This window comes from Chenopodium quinoa, unplaced genomic scaffold, assembly GCF_001683475.1.
Source record: "Chenopodium quinoa cultivar QQ74 unplaced genomic scaffold, ASM168347v1, whole genome shotgun sequence".
NCBI lineage: Eukaryota > Viridiplantae > Streptophyta > Magnoliopsida > Caryophyllales > Amaranthaceae > Chenopodium > Chenopodium quinoa.
The window spans coordinates 1,059,681-1,072,892 of NW_018743946.1; the positions used below are offsets into that span (position 1 = coordinate 1,059,681).

The following is a 13,212-nucleotide window of genomic DNA, read 5'->3' on the forward strand; positions in this document are numbered from 1 at the left end:
GTAAATGGGTACCTAACAATTACCCAAATAATTATTTTTACTCTAGGTTTTGCCGACTTTAATGCTCAATCATTTATCTCTTTGCGCCGCTCACTCTCTTTGTCTCTCATCTCACCCCGTCAAAAACTCTAACTATCAAAATTACAAATTTTTACCGCTTAATCCACCACAAACCTGCATTATCTAGTCCTCCGGCGACCTTTATTTCCCTCAAAGCCCCAAACAACGTGAACACACATTAATCGTTACCGACGAGGATATATAGAAACTGAAAATGAATCTTTGATGAACGTAATGCTTCCATCGTCGCCTTCTCCTGCGTATACAGTACGGTGCAACGGTGCGTTCAAATTTCTAAATGTGTATCTCGACTAATCCCGGAGATCAATAGTCGAGATAACACAATATCAAGTTTAAGTGAGATGAATGGTCAAGATGATACGGAAAAAACTGATAAATGTCGCTTTGCATATAATTTTTCTATGTTTGTTACTCAATTTCTTGCAAATTGGTGGTTGACTTTTTATTCTCTTTGATTAGTATATGCGAATTAATTTCATTGTTGTTGTACAATGTATGGCTTTATTCAATTGCAAGTTTAATTTTAATTTTTTTTAATTCGGGTACCCTAAGATTTGACCCGGTAATTTTGGGTACCCGTTAACCGGGTACCCGAATTTCGCGGGTCGGGTCATGGGCCGAACATTTAACTACTCACAAAAGCGGGTACCCGAAAAGCCGGGTATCCGGTTATGAACAACCCTAGTGCCACATAGAAGGTGGAAGGGAAGCATGGAATAGCAGAGGACGCTTAACGTTGTTAATCGTACGGATCATTCTTTCGGCTTTGCCATTTTGTGAGGATGTGTTTGGACAAGAGAAACGTAAAACCAACCCATTTTTGACACAAAAAAGTTTTAACGGATAATTATCAAATTCACGACCTGATCGCTTTGAAAGGATTTAATATGTTCAAATTGTGTGAGAACATATTGTCGAAAATTAAGAAAGGTTTGAAATACTTGAGATTTATAAGAAAGTGGAATAGTCCAAACATAATGAGAGAAATCATCTAAAAGCACTAGATAATATTTGTGACCTTTGTCACTACGAATAGGAGAAGTCCACAAATTGGCATGAATTATGTCAAAAGCAGAATGAGCAGTGCTATTAAAATGATAAAAAGGCAAGCGTATATGTTTTCCCAATTGACAACCAACACAAGTACTGGAGTTATGCACCTTATTACAAACAATCAAATTTCTACTCTTAAGAAAATCTATGGTAGGGGCCCCGGGATGTCTTAGATGGTTGTGCCATGTGGAAGGAGACAAGGCTGTGAGAGAAGTGGCTAGACAAGTTGATGGAGCGGTGGTCACAGGATAGAGATCCCCCCGTACTATTGCATTTGGTTATCTGACTCCCCGTTCGAAGATCCTTCACAGAAAAACCACTAGGGTCAAACTCTTTGGACATAGAATTATCAGAAGTAAATTTTCGAACAAAAATTAAATTTTTGATAATTTGTGGAGCTAAATAAACATCACATAAAGCAAGGGATTTATTAGCAATAGTGGAATGACCATACACTACTAAAATTCGGTGATTTTACGACTATTTTCTTGCGACTATCCAAAAAACGGTCGCAAATAGTATTATTTACAACCGTTTCGTAGCCTGGCGTAATTTTAATTAATTGTGACCGTTTTTTAATAAATTGCAGCCGTTATAACAGTCGTTAAAATTATTTAATTTAATTTTTTTAAAAAATAATTACGACCGGTCTAACCGGTCGTAAAATTTTAAAACACAAATTAAAATGAAATCGGGATTTCATATTTTCAGAAGGGGAAAAGGAAGTTTGAATCAGAGAAGAAGGGGGAAGAGGGAGAACAGCAAGGACGGTCGCTACTCCGCCGTTGTTCCCACCGACGACCAGTCTCGGGCCAGCGACGCTACACACAGGTATGCCGTTTTATTTTTATTTTTTTTATTTTATTAGTTTAATTAATTTGTGCGAAAACCCTAACTTTGGGTCTCAATTCAACCCCCACGCAGACCACCGTCGCCGGATTCCCCTCCAGGTCGTCCCTCCTTTGTTTTCCGACGATGGTATCCAGGTAAGTCGATGGTATCATTATTTTGTTATGAATTTTTGTTAATTTGGGCGAAAACCCTAAAATCGGGTCACAAATCAACGTTCGCAGGGCTACCATCGCCGGTTTCCTCCTTCTATCTTTGCCTCTTCCGTCTCCCGTCGAGTATAATCAGGTAAGTCATGCTATTGGGTTTTTTTTTATTTATTATATTTTTTAAAAATTTATTTTCTGTTGAGTGTATTTTCTGTCGAGTGTATCCCAAACAAAGCAGTAGATCACTTTCTGAATGAAGCTCTTTAAGCCAATTTCATTAGCAAACGCATCAGAAAGCATCCCATTCTTAATTTCATCTTGTTTGGCAACACATTCTTTATGCACTTGACTACAATTAAGTCCATCAGGAATGGTATATAAACAATCGTCTAGCTTTGACAAGTAATATTGATAGTAGAGTGCTCCCATATACTGCATTCCAATATTTAAGAGATCGAGAATAAACAATTTGAAAATACATATGTAATTCATAGTATAAAGCAAAAAAGGCTTGCAAAAGAGATAGACAATACAACAGATCTCACATGCCCGATCAAAATGAACATGGAAATTTAGCATGTTAGATTACTTACTGTTTTTGTTTATTACGATGGTAATTTAATTGTATGTTTGCTAATTTTTGCTGGAAATCTGGTTCAATTAAAGTGCTTCCTGTTGATTTCATGATCCACTATTTGAATTAAAGGTTTATCTAATTTTATTTTATGAAATAAATCTGGGCACATCATACTTAACTTTTTCCCATACAAATGAATTATTTTTCCTTTGGTGATATAAAAATGGATTTTATTGGTGAATCTTTCTAATGCTTGAATTCTTTGTCGTTTTATTTTTCTTGGTCATAGACCATGCTTATTTCATTGTTGGTTTTAGTACTTTGCTTTTAATCTTGGGTTTATGTTAGATTAAGATTCTTCTTCTGTTGTTGATCTATACACAATTACAACTCGAATCGAAGAATAATATACGAATATAAATATACTTCTTGCTGGTTTGTTAATAGTCACTTGTACGCTTTATTCAGTAATTCACTTCAAGTCGTTAATGTTGATATTTTTTTGAGTATGCTCTTTCAAAACAACTAACTCTGGTCTTGTCAAAATCAGACTTGTAGGGTCCTTTTGGGTGTTTATGGCCTTCTCTCTCTCTCTTTCTTTCTTTTCCTAGATGAACTAATTACCTTATTTCATTCTTTGAATGATCAATTGTGGATTGATTAATAAAGCAGTTTATTACTTAAATGCTTGTGGAATTGTGAATTTGCGATTGTTACTTGCTGATACCTGATTTTTATGCTTTTAGTTTCAAATAATCATGATGTTAATGATATATGTTTCATCAAATTTGTGAAATTGTAATGGTAGGGAAACACGATTTGTTGGTCTGAAAAACACAAATCTTTTCAAGACCTTGATTTTGAACATGTTGGTCTTTTTCTCCTGTTATCGGACATTGATTAGTACATTTATTGTATTGTCTCAATAATGTTGTGCAAAACTTGGCACTAAACTATTGACATTGATTGATATTTGAACAATATCCCATATAATAGCATTGCATAATCATGAATGACTGATGAATATTCAGGTTATGAACCTGAATATTATGTTTAATTTCCTTAGTAGTAGTAGTTTGAACTTTCTTATGGGAAATGGTGAGCTGAATACTTGGTTCTTTGGCTGTAATTTGACTATCATTAATTAATCTATAGGCCTGCTTTCCTATAAGCAGCTCTAGTAGAATATGTCCCAAAACTGTAAACATTTCCCCCCAGTGTCACCCGTATTGTTAAGCATATTCTGTAAACCTGAGCAAATTACAATTTGAAAGTATGTTAGGAAACCAACCAAAGAAGAAAGTAAAATCCAACCAAAAACATTTTAAAGCAAATCAATATGCATAAATTAGGTAATTTAAGATGGAAAAACAGGGCAGCCATTATATTAGTTCATTATTTTTGAGATTAAGTTTGGATGTAATGAAATTTTTCTGTCTTGAATCGATTAAATAAGCCATGTAACTTTGTTTGCTTTGAGATTTACGGTTGAATTTGTACATGATTTTATCTAATATACAAGATTCATAATGACTAGTTAAGAATTAGACATGGTAAATGTGCATTCCAAATAAGCTACCTTATCGTAAATGTGTATTAATACATGGGTTTATCTCATTGTAATTACTTTAATATCAGGCTACATAGTTGAATATTTTCTTTAAATAGTATAAATAGCCTTTTCGGCTAATTTTTGGTTAAATATGGTGAAATTTAACTCTTGAACTTTTGATTAAAGCTATGTTCTCAGTCTTGACCTTTTGGTTGATTTTTTTTTTTTAATTTCGTTATTTAATTTGAAATAGCTAATTGTGAGTCGCAAATTAACCCCCTTTGCAGCTCCATCGTCGCCGGATTCCTCTTCCGCTCGTCCCTTCTCCTTTTTCTGTCGTTTTCCATCGCCGCCACCAGGTAAGTCGTGTGTAGTTATTTATTTTTTTCATTTTAATTTTTTTTTATAAATACCCTACCTAAAAGTGTAACACCACCATATACCAGGACCACCTTCGTCGCCGCCTCTGCTTTTCTGGTCAATTCTGGTCAATTCCTCCGCTGTGTGTTTTTCTTCCCTTATTATTTAACTACTTCTTTTACTTGTGCAATATGATTCATATTTATGTTAGTTGTTTATGGAGTTGTGATCTAAATTTTTTTTTAAAAAAATCCTTATTAGATGCATTTTGATTTCAGTTTATTATCATTGCTTTACTTTGTCAATATGCTACTTGTTTAAGCGGGTTTAGTGATTCTTATATGGTCAGTTTAGTATTAGCAAGAGGTTTGCTATTGATAGCTTGGTTCATTGTTGGATTTTTTTACGCTTTATTGTGCGTAGGCTAGAACTTGGATGTGTTTTGGTTGGAATAGGAATTTATTTTGCTTTATGTCCAATGTAGGACTATTGGATGGTATGAACTCATGTGTTGGATAATTTTAGTTTTCGTTTTTAAAAAAATGATTCTTATTGAATTACAATGGCTTTATTAGAAATATGTATGTTTAAGGGGTTATGATAATCTTTTGAACATTAATTTGTATTATGGTTCTATAATGTATTTTGTAAATTATTTTGTTTTTTCATGAAAGGTTACATGTAGTTGTTTTATTTTATATTTTTATATTTTGATTTTTGTTATCAAACTCCCATCTTTGTTAACTATACAAATCATATTGCTTCTTTTATTTTATTAATGTTACATCAATTTACTTTGAAATGGTATAAATATAATTTTTTAGTGTAAGTTATAAATAATTTAATCAATATTGTAAAATATAAATAATAAGTATTTTAGAAAACATGTTGTAAAAATTATAAGTATTTATCAAGTTAGAAGCATGTGACATAACATATGTTTAAATCTCTTAATAAAGAATGTGAAATGTTCATGATGATGTTGAAAGCACTTTGGATGATAGTGTTCTAGAACTGTTTAGGGTTGATCATGGACATGCTTCTACTGGTGGAGTTCGTCGCTATTTGGATGAAAAAGAACTACAACGTGCCCATTTATATGTTTTGGGAAATAGCGGTATTCTGGAACCATATGAGAAGTATTAAATTTGTAAATTATCACACTCACTAAGATTTCATTGAATTTTACATCGTATCCAATGTCGACCACCTTCATTAATACTCTTTCTCTGGTTATATGGAAGGGGGTTTGAGGACCACATTTTTTAAATGCAACCCACTATTCGCAAAGAAGATGTGTGGATTAAACATGAAGCTGAATTCCTCGAGTGGTTTAGGTTGAAAATGAGTATGATACGCATTTGACATCAACACGTTTTCTTACTTTGTTTCTATAACTTCACGACTAATATCAATTTATTAATATAATTATGCCATATGAGTAGGTGATTCAAGAAAAGCCAAATGATGAAATATTGTTTGCTTTGGCTATGGGCCCATCTAAGCGAGTGCGTACTTGGAGCCAATTCTATGTGAATGGATACAAATTCCAAACTTATGGCCATGGAAAACATAAGTCAACAATGAATTATAGAGTAAGTGTATCCAATGAAGATGGTGGTGATTATTTTGGGTTTCTAGAGGATATCATCGAGTTGGAGTTCACTAGTGCCCTACGGACTTATAAGACTGTTCTTTTCAAAGTGCAGTTGAATGGATTCCACTAGGGGTATGAACATTGATCAATACAAGCTTGTAGAAGTCAATCATACCAAAAAATACCCCAAGTACGATCCATTTGTGCTTTCTTACCAAGCAAACCAAGTCTATTATGCACCTTACCCAAGTCTGAAAAGAGACAAGGCTCAAAGGTGGGAAGTGTTCAAGACAAAGGCGAGGTCTGTTGTTGATGCACCAGTTGACGAAGACTTTCTACAAGAAACCAGTGCTGACATTCCAACTCTTTGTGCTCCGGATGACGTTCCGGACTATGAAGGTGATGAAGATGGATTTGGAGATTCGGATACTGAAAATGAAGTGTTGCCTGATGCCCCTCCAGATGAGTCTAGTTTCAAATCTACTGATAGTGAGGACGAGGATGAGGATGACGGATTTTGGGATGATGATACCGATGATGATCTTAGTGCTGATGGGGAGGATGATTCAACTGAGATTTAGGAGATTGATTGTAACCTTGTTTTGACTTTTTAATTATGTAATCTTAATGGATTTCAATTTATTTTAAAAGACCATCCTAGTTTCAATGTGATATACTTGTGTGAATATGTTATTATTTATATTTTGCAAAGCCAAGGTTATGTGTGACAATAGCTTATAGATCGTGATATAACATGGCTATATGATTTTTACCGATATTCATAATGTTTTTCTTATTGTAGGTTGTCATGGCCGGTGGTGGTCGTCGGAAGCTGGGACATGCCACCCCGAGAGAATTGTTTTCGTCGACAAGCCATGCAAATACGGAAACTTCTCTGGAAGTTACCCCATCCTTTGAGTCATATGTAGGTGGTTCTAGGACATCTACTCAGGTTCCTCAGACGCAAGACGGTAACTCTCCCATGGGTGAGGTACCTACCCCCGTTGCGAGAAGGACTTTGCACCCGACGGGGTTATGGTAAGTTACTCATGGTCATCTTAATTTGCATTCCAACTTGAACAATCTTGGTTAGATTTGTATGTAATGACTTCATTTGTTTGCTTATTGGTACAAAGGTTCGATGATAACACCGTGAGCACCTCCATTACAAATATTTTTCAAGCACATTGGCGCGAACCATGGCTTAAATATGAAATGGTTGACAAGGTTACTAAGACCCATTGGTGGAACTCGTTTACGGTATTATAAAACCCCCAAGTTTATTTTACTCATCTAACTTTGTTGTTTGTTGGTTACTTATTACAAGAGGTCTGAAAAAGCGAAGAAGAACAGGAGGGGCGGCTCCTTGTATAATCCAATTGAGCTGTCACACTTCCAAGGTTCTATCTCTGCCTCAAAGCATGCAAAGAAAATGGTAATACTTAATGTTATATAATGATAATGATAAATTTTAGTAGTTACATACACTAAGCATTTAAGGAGTTATTTGATTTGTGCAGGTTCAGAAAGCCGGTGGAGTGCTTCCAACTGCCCCTGAGGTGTTCCTAAAGACACATTTCAAGGAAGTTCCAAGAAAAGGAAAAGTTGCGGCTAACAAGAGGGCATAACAAATCTCGGTAACACATCTAACTTTGGAAACTAATGAAATTATTTTTTAAGGAAGCAAGCATAACATAGGCACTTATACTTGTGATTTAAAATTTGAGGCACCTAAATTTGGAAAATAATGTGTTTTTTGAATGACAAACTCTTAGAACATATCAAAAACAAAGAAAATGGGTAAGTTACAAGGCCATTTAAGCCATTTTAGCATAGTTATAAACCTATAGCCTTGTATATGCTTGAAAATGTGTATGTTTTAGCAATTTATGCCTATAAACATATTTTGTATGCTAAATATGAGTTGTTTGATTGATAAAATCTTAAAATATAGCAAAAACAAAGAAAAAGGCTAAGTTAGAATGCCATTTATGCCATTTTAGCCTAGTCATGAACCTATAGCCATGAATATGCATGAAAATGTGTAAGTTTTTGCAATTTGAACCTATAAACATGTTTAATATGCTAAATATGAGTTGTTTGATTGATAAAATATTAAAATATAGCAAAAACAAAGAAAATGGCTAAGTTAGAATGCCATTTATGCCATTTTAGCCTAGTCATGAACCTATAGCCATGAATATGCATGAAAATGTGTATGTTTTTGCAATTTGAACCTATAAACATGTTTAATATGCTAAATATGAGTTGTTTGATTGATAAAATCTTAAAATATAGCAAAAACAAAGAAAATGGCTAAGTTAGAATGCCGTTTATGCCATTTTAGCCTAGTCATGAACCTATAGCCATGAATATGCATGAAAATGTGTAAGTTTTTGCAATTTGAACCTATAAACATGTTTAATATGCTAAATATGAGTTTTTTGATTGATAAAATCTTAGAATATAGCATAAACAAAGAAAACGGGTAAGTTAGAAGGTCATTTATGCCATTTTAGTCTAGTCATTAACCTATAGTCTTGAATATGCATGAAAATCTCTATGATTAACCAATTTGAACCTATAAACATGTTTTTATGCTAAATATGAGTTGTTTGATTGATAAAAAATCGTAGAATATATCAAACACAAAGAAAATGGGTAAGTTAGAAGGCCATTTAAGCCATTTTAGCCAAGTTGTGAACCTATAGCCTTGTAAATGCTTGAAAATGTCTATGATTAACCAATTTGAACCTATAAACATGTTTTTTATGCTAAATATGAGTTATTTGATTGATAAAATCTTAGAATATAGCATAAACAAAAAAATGGGTAAGTTAGAAGGTCATTTATGCCATTTTAGCCTAGTCATGAACCTATAGCCTTGAATATGCATGAAAATCTCTATGATTAACCAATTTGAACCTATAAACATGTTTTGTATGCTAAATATGAGTTGTTTGATTGATAAAATCTTAGAATATATCAAACACAAAGAAAATGGTTAAGTTAGAAGGCCATTTAAGCCATTTTAGCCTAGTTGTGAACATATAGCCTTGTAAATGCTTGAAAATGCCTATGATTAACCAATTTGAACCTATAAACATGTTTTTTATGATAAATTTGATTTGTTTGATTGATAAAATCTTAGAATATAGCATAAACAAAGAAAATGGGTAAGTTAGAAGGTAATTTATGCCATTTTAGCCTAATCATGAACCTATAGCCTTGAATCTGCATGAAAATCTCTATGATTAACCAATTTGAACCTATAAACATGTTTTGTAAGATAAATATGAGTTATTTGATTGATAAAATCTTAGAATATATCAAAAAAAAAAGTGGGTAAGTTAGAAGGCCATTTAAGCCAAGTTGTAAACCTATAGCCTTGTAAATGCTTGAAAGCAATTTGAACCTATAAACATGTTTAATATGCAAAATTTGATTTGTTTGATTTCAGGAAGCCTACCAAAAGAAGCTTGACGAGTCTTCCACTCAAGAAGGGTCACAACCGGGCCCTAACCAGCTATACTGGGAGGCCGTTGGTGGTAGGAAAAAGGGTGTAGTGAAGGGCCTAGGTGCAAGTGCTAGTTTGTTTTAATTTATAGCCCCTCTTCCGAGAAAGGCTGCAATCGTACAATCCTTCTATAGCTTCACGCCTTCACAGTTGGAGGAACGTGTGCAAGCCGAGGTTGCCGAGCGAATAGAGGAGGCAAAAGTGCAAATGCAGGCACAGATGGAGGCACAGTTTGCTACGCAATTGCAGGAGGCATTGAAGAAAGAGCAGGAGGAGGCGGCAATTGAGAGTAAGAGAATGATGGAGACGATGTTGCAGAACTTGTTCTCTAACTGTTCAGGTGGTCCTCCATTTCAGTTTCGTAGGGAAGATGACCCGGACATGACTGGTGGTGGGCTTGGTCACCAGACTCCGGTGTCGTAGTTTTTGTTCATAAAGCTCTTACATTAGTATTGTTGATATAGGCCTTAGTATTTTTTTTGGGGGAATATAGGCCTTAGGTTTTTTTTTTGGGAATATAGGCCTTAGGTTTGTTTTTTTGGGGGATATAGGCCATTTCGTTATTTATTTGGAGAATATAGGCCTGAAATTGATATTATATTGTCACATGTTGGCCTTATCTATTTTTTGAAGGAACATAGGCCATTAATTATTCATATAGGCCTAACTTAGTTTTAAAGTTAAGCTTATAAAACTATTACTAACTAATTACTATTATTATTAACTTGAACATTGTTATTGTATGTATTGTTCGAAGTTGGACTTTTTAATTATTAATATTATTATCTATATGAATTATGCATTTTATTTTTATTTTATATTAATTTTAAAATTAATTCACATGATAACAAGTTATAGGTTCAGGTTAGGATGACATCGATAATGCAAATTGTAATGATATGAAAATTGCATTATAATAATATCATATTTGCGACCGTCTATACCTGTCGCAGATTTAATAAATTGCGACCGTCTATACCTGTCGCAGACTTAATAAATTGTGACCGCCCTGCTCAGTCGCAATTCTATGAGAAATTGCGACCGTTTAGCTGCCTGTCGTAATTTTCTAAATATTGCGACCGCCAGTACCCTGTCGCAGATCCCACGTTTTTGCGACCGTCTTAGGCGGTCGTAATTTTCTGACTATTGCGACCGTCACGACCTGTCGCAGATCGCAGGATTTTGCGACCGTCTTAGGCGGTCGTAATTTTCAACAATTGCGACCGCTTTGCCTGTCGCAAATAACCAATTACGTCAGCTTAAAAAACGGTCGTTGAAAATATGAAAAACGGTCGCAATTTGATCTGCGATCGCCAAGTGGACGCAATTTTTTGTTTTTTGCGACCAATTAAATAAGGACTGCGCCTTTGCGACCGGTGACGGTCGCAATTCCAAATAGCGACCGTTTTCCTCATAATTTGCGACCGGCACTGGCGGTCGCAATTCACTGGTTTTTTAGTAGTGATAACCCGTTATTGGAATGCGTTGAGCGTTACCCACTTGAATATAATTATGAGTGCTTAAATTAAAGAGGGTTAAGAGATTACCGGATTGATTGGTCATGTGGGAAATGGCTCCGGAGTCCATGTACCAAGATGGGTCGTAATTTGGCAAGCTCATAGTTGCAAAGGCGTTGCCTAGCTCGGCCGGAGTCATTGTAGCACCGTACTGTGAATTTCGACCTTGATATTGTTGTTGCTGCGGCAAGGGGCGTGTGAAGTGGGCTTGCTGCTACTTAAAATGCTGCAGCTGCTGTGGGAAGGCGGGTTTCGGGGCTGCCCACTGTTGTGGGTGCGGATAGGGAGCGTAGCCCCATTGCAGGGCATGCTGACCTGCTGTCCCTTCCCACTGCTGTTGCGGAGCACCCCCCACATAGGCGCACCTTGCTGCTGGGGTGGGGGTTGTTGCTGCTGTTGCGGTTGTCCACGATCACGACCCTTGCCCCGTTCACAGCCACGTCCCCTGTCGCGTCCACCTATGCCGCCACCCCTACCACCCGGCTGCTGCTGCTGTTGGGGTGGCACGGTGGTGGTGCTAGCAGAGCTCGAATTGCTTGATTGGGCTACAAAGGAAGACGCGGAAGCACTATTATCATTGGCACGCCTCGACTCCTCAAGAAGAAGACGAGATCGAGCAGTTTCAAAAGATGGCAGCGGGTCTGATTGTTGGATAATGGCAGCAACGGTGTCCAAATCAGTACCTATAAGACCCGAGACCAACCTAATCACCATATTTTGCTCCGACACCGCTTGATCAACACTGGCCAATTGATCCTTCAAGTTCTTCAACTCACGACACTAAGAAGAGATGCCATTAAAATTGGAGAGATGTAAAGCATTGAATTGATTTTCAAGATATACCGCCCTAGTAGTTTTATTATCTTGAAAAATCGCCTTGAGCTTATCCCAAATTTCTTGAGCCGTGGCTCCCTTGCACAAAATTGTTTCAAGCAAATCACGAGAGATTGTGCCATAAATCCAGTTTATAACAATTGAATCAAGTCTCTTCCATATATCATCCGATAAACCTGTAGGCCGTGAAGTTTTTAGGTCAATATGATCTAAAACGTTGTAAGCATTAGCATGACATTCAAAGAGTTCAACCCAATTTGAATATTGGACCTTGTCACGATCAAGAATCATGGGGATTACATTCTTGATGTTATTCACTCCAAAGGCAAGAGATAGTCAGAGGAAGATGAATTATCACCGTCTTCCTTGGTCATGGTGGGCGGCTAGGGGAAGCTACAGTGTATAGGGAGGTGGTCGGCTAGTATGAGGAAGATAATTTTTTTTTTTTGCGGAAACGAGGTTTGATCAAAACCTGTGCTGTCATACCATGTTAGATTTTGTGTAAAACTCCTCAGATTGGAGTGATTCCATTGATCAAATATATATAGGGTTACAAGAGTGATCCCTAAACACGTTAGGAGATCTCACAAGATAATTATAGAATATTATCAAACTATATCTTTCTATACAAAATAATATCGAGAATATTTAACATATTCTATCAGTTTCTATATTTTCGTATAAAGTATAATTTTTTGTTCTGATTCTCAATCGCTTATTGCCTTTGTGTTCATGATGGAAATTGCGAGTGATAACCATGTCGAGTATCTCACCAATGGCCTCAAATGGCTTCCTGCTTCGTTTTTTTTCTTGATGCCAAGTGTGTTTTCTTTTTCCCCTTTGATACTTTTGCATTTTTAAATTTAGATAAGTACGGAGTAAGAATTGATGAATTGTGCTAATAATTAAGGATAGGCCTTGTTTGGCAATTGTTTTTAAAGTAACGATTTGAGGTTTGACATGATCATCAATAATTCAATATACTAGTTAGAAATATGACTGTTTGGCTAAGTACTCCATAGTGTCTAAGGTGGTGGTTACTGGTTAGGCGTACAAGTAGTGTTTGACTAGCTCTTCACAAACTTTTAAACTTTTGTTGTTATTGTTGAAGTGGCAATGTTGCTTG

General features: G+C 35.7%; 3 protein-coding genes across 4 annotated transcripts; 2 read left to right on the plus strand and 1 right to left on the minus strand.

The window, feature by feature from the left end:
* Positions 1-1,808: 1,808 nt before the first annotated feature.
* On the plus strand, positions 1,809-10,524 carry LOC110688958. Its single transcript, XM_021865707.1, has 9 exons — positions 1,809-1,965; positions 2,059-2,120; positions 2,208-2,271; positions 4,549-4,620; positions 7,021-7,256; positions 7,355-7,445; positions 7,546-7,653; positions 7,739-7,855; positions 9,679-10,524. Exons 2-8 carry the CDS (start codon positions 2,110-2,112, stop codon positions 7,844-7,846), a joined length of 690 nt encoding a protein of 229 aa, XP_021721399.1. The 5' UTR covers positions 1,809-1,965; positions 2,059-2,109; the 3' UTR covers positions 7,847-7,855; positions 9,679-10,524.
* Positions 4,774-7,014, plus strand: LOC110688959 (pheromone-processing carboxypeptidase KEX1-like). 2 transcript variants are annotated; one of them, XM_021865709.1, is made up of 3 exons: positions 4,774-5,771; positions 5,866-5,969; positions 6,067-7,014. In XM_021865709.1, exon 3 carries the CDS (start codon positions 6,335-6,337, stop codon positions 6,797-6,799), a length of 465 nt encoding a protein of 154 aa, XP_021721401.1. In that variant the 5' UTR covers positions 4,774-5,771; positions 5,866-5,969; positions 6,067-6,334; the 3' UTR covers positions 6,800-7,014. The 2 variants fall into 2 exon arrangements, with proteins under 2 accessions (XP_021721401.1, XP_021721400.1); XM_021865708.1 differs by having other exon boundaries at positions 4,774-5,969.
* Positions 10,525-11,387: 863 nt separating the features above from the next.
* Positions 11,388-12,377, minus strand: LOC110689038. The gene is made up of 2 exons (XM_021865787.1): positions 12,096-12,377; positions 11,388-12,032 (listed from the first exon to the last, which is right to left on the minus strand). Exons 1-2 carry the CDS (start codon positions 12,375-12,377, stop codon positions 11,388-11,390), a joined length of 927 nt encoding a protein of 308 aa, XP_021721479.1.
* Positions 12,378-13,212: the final 835 nt, after the last annotated feature.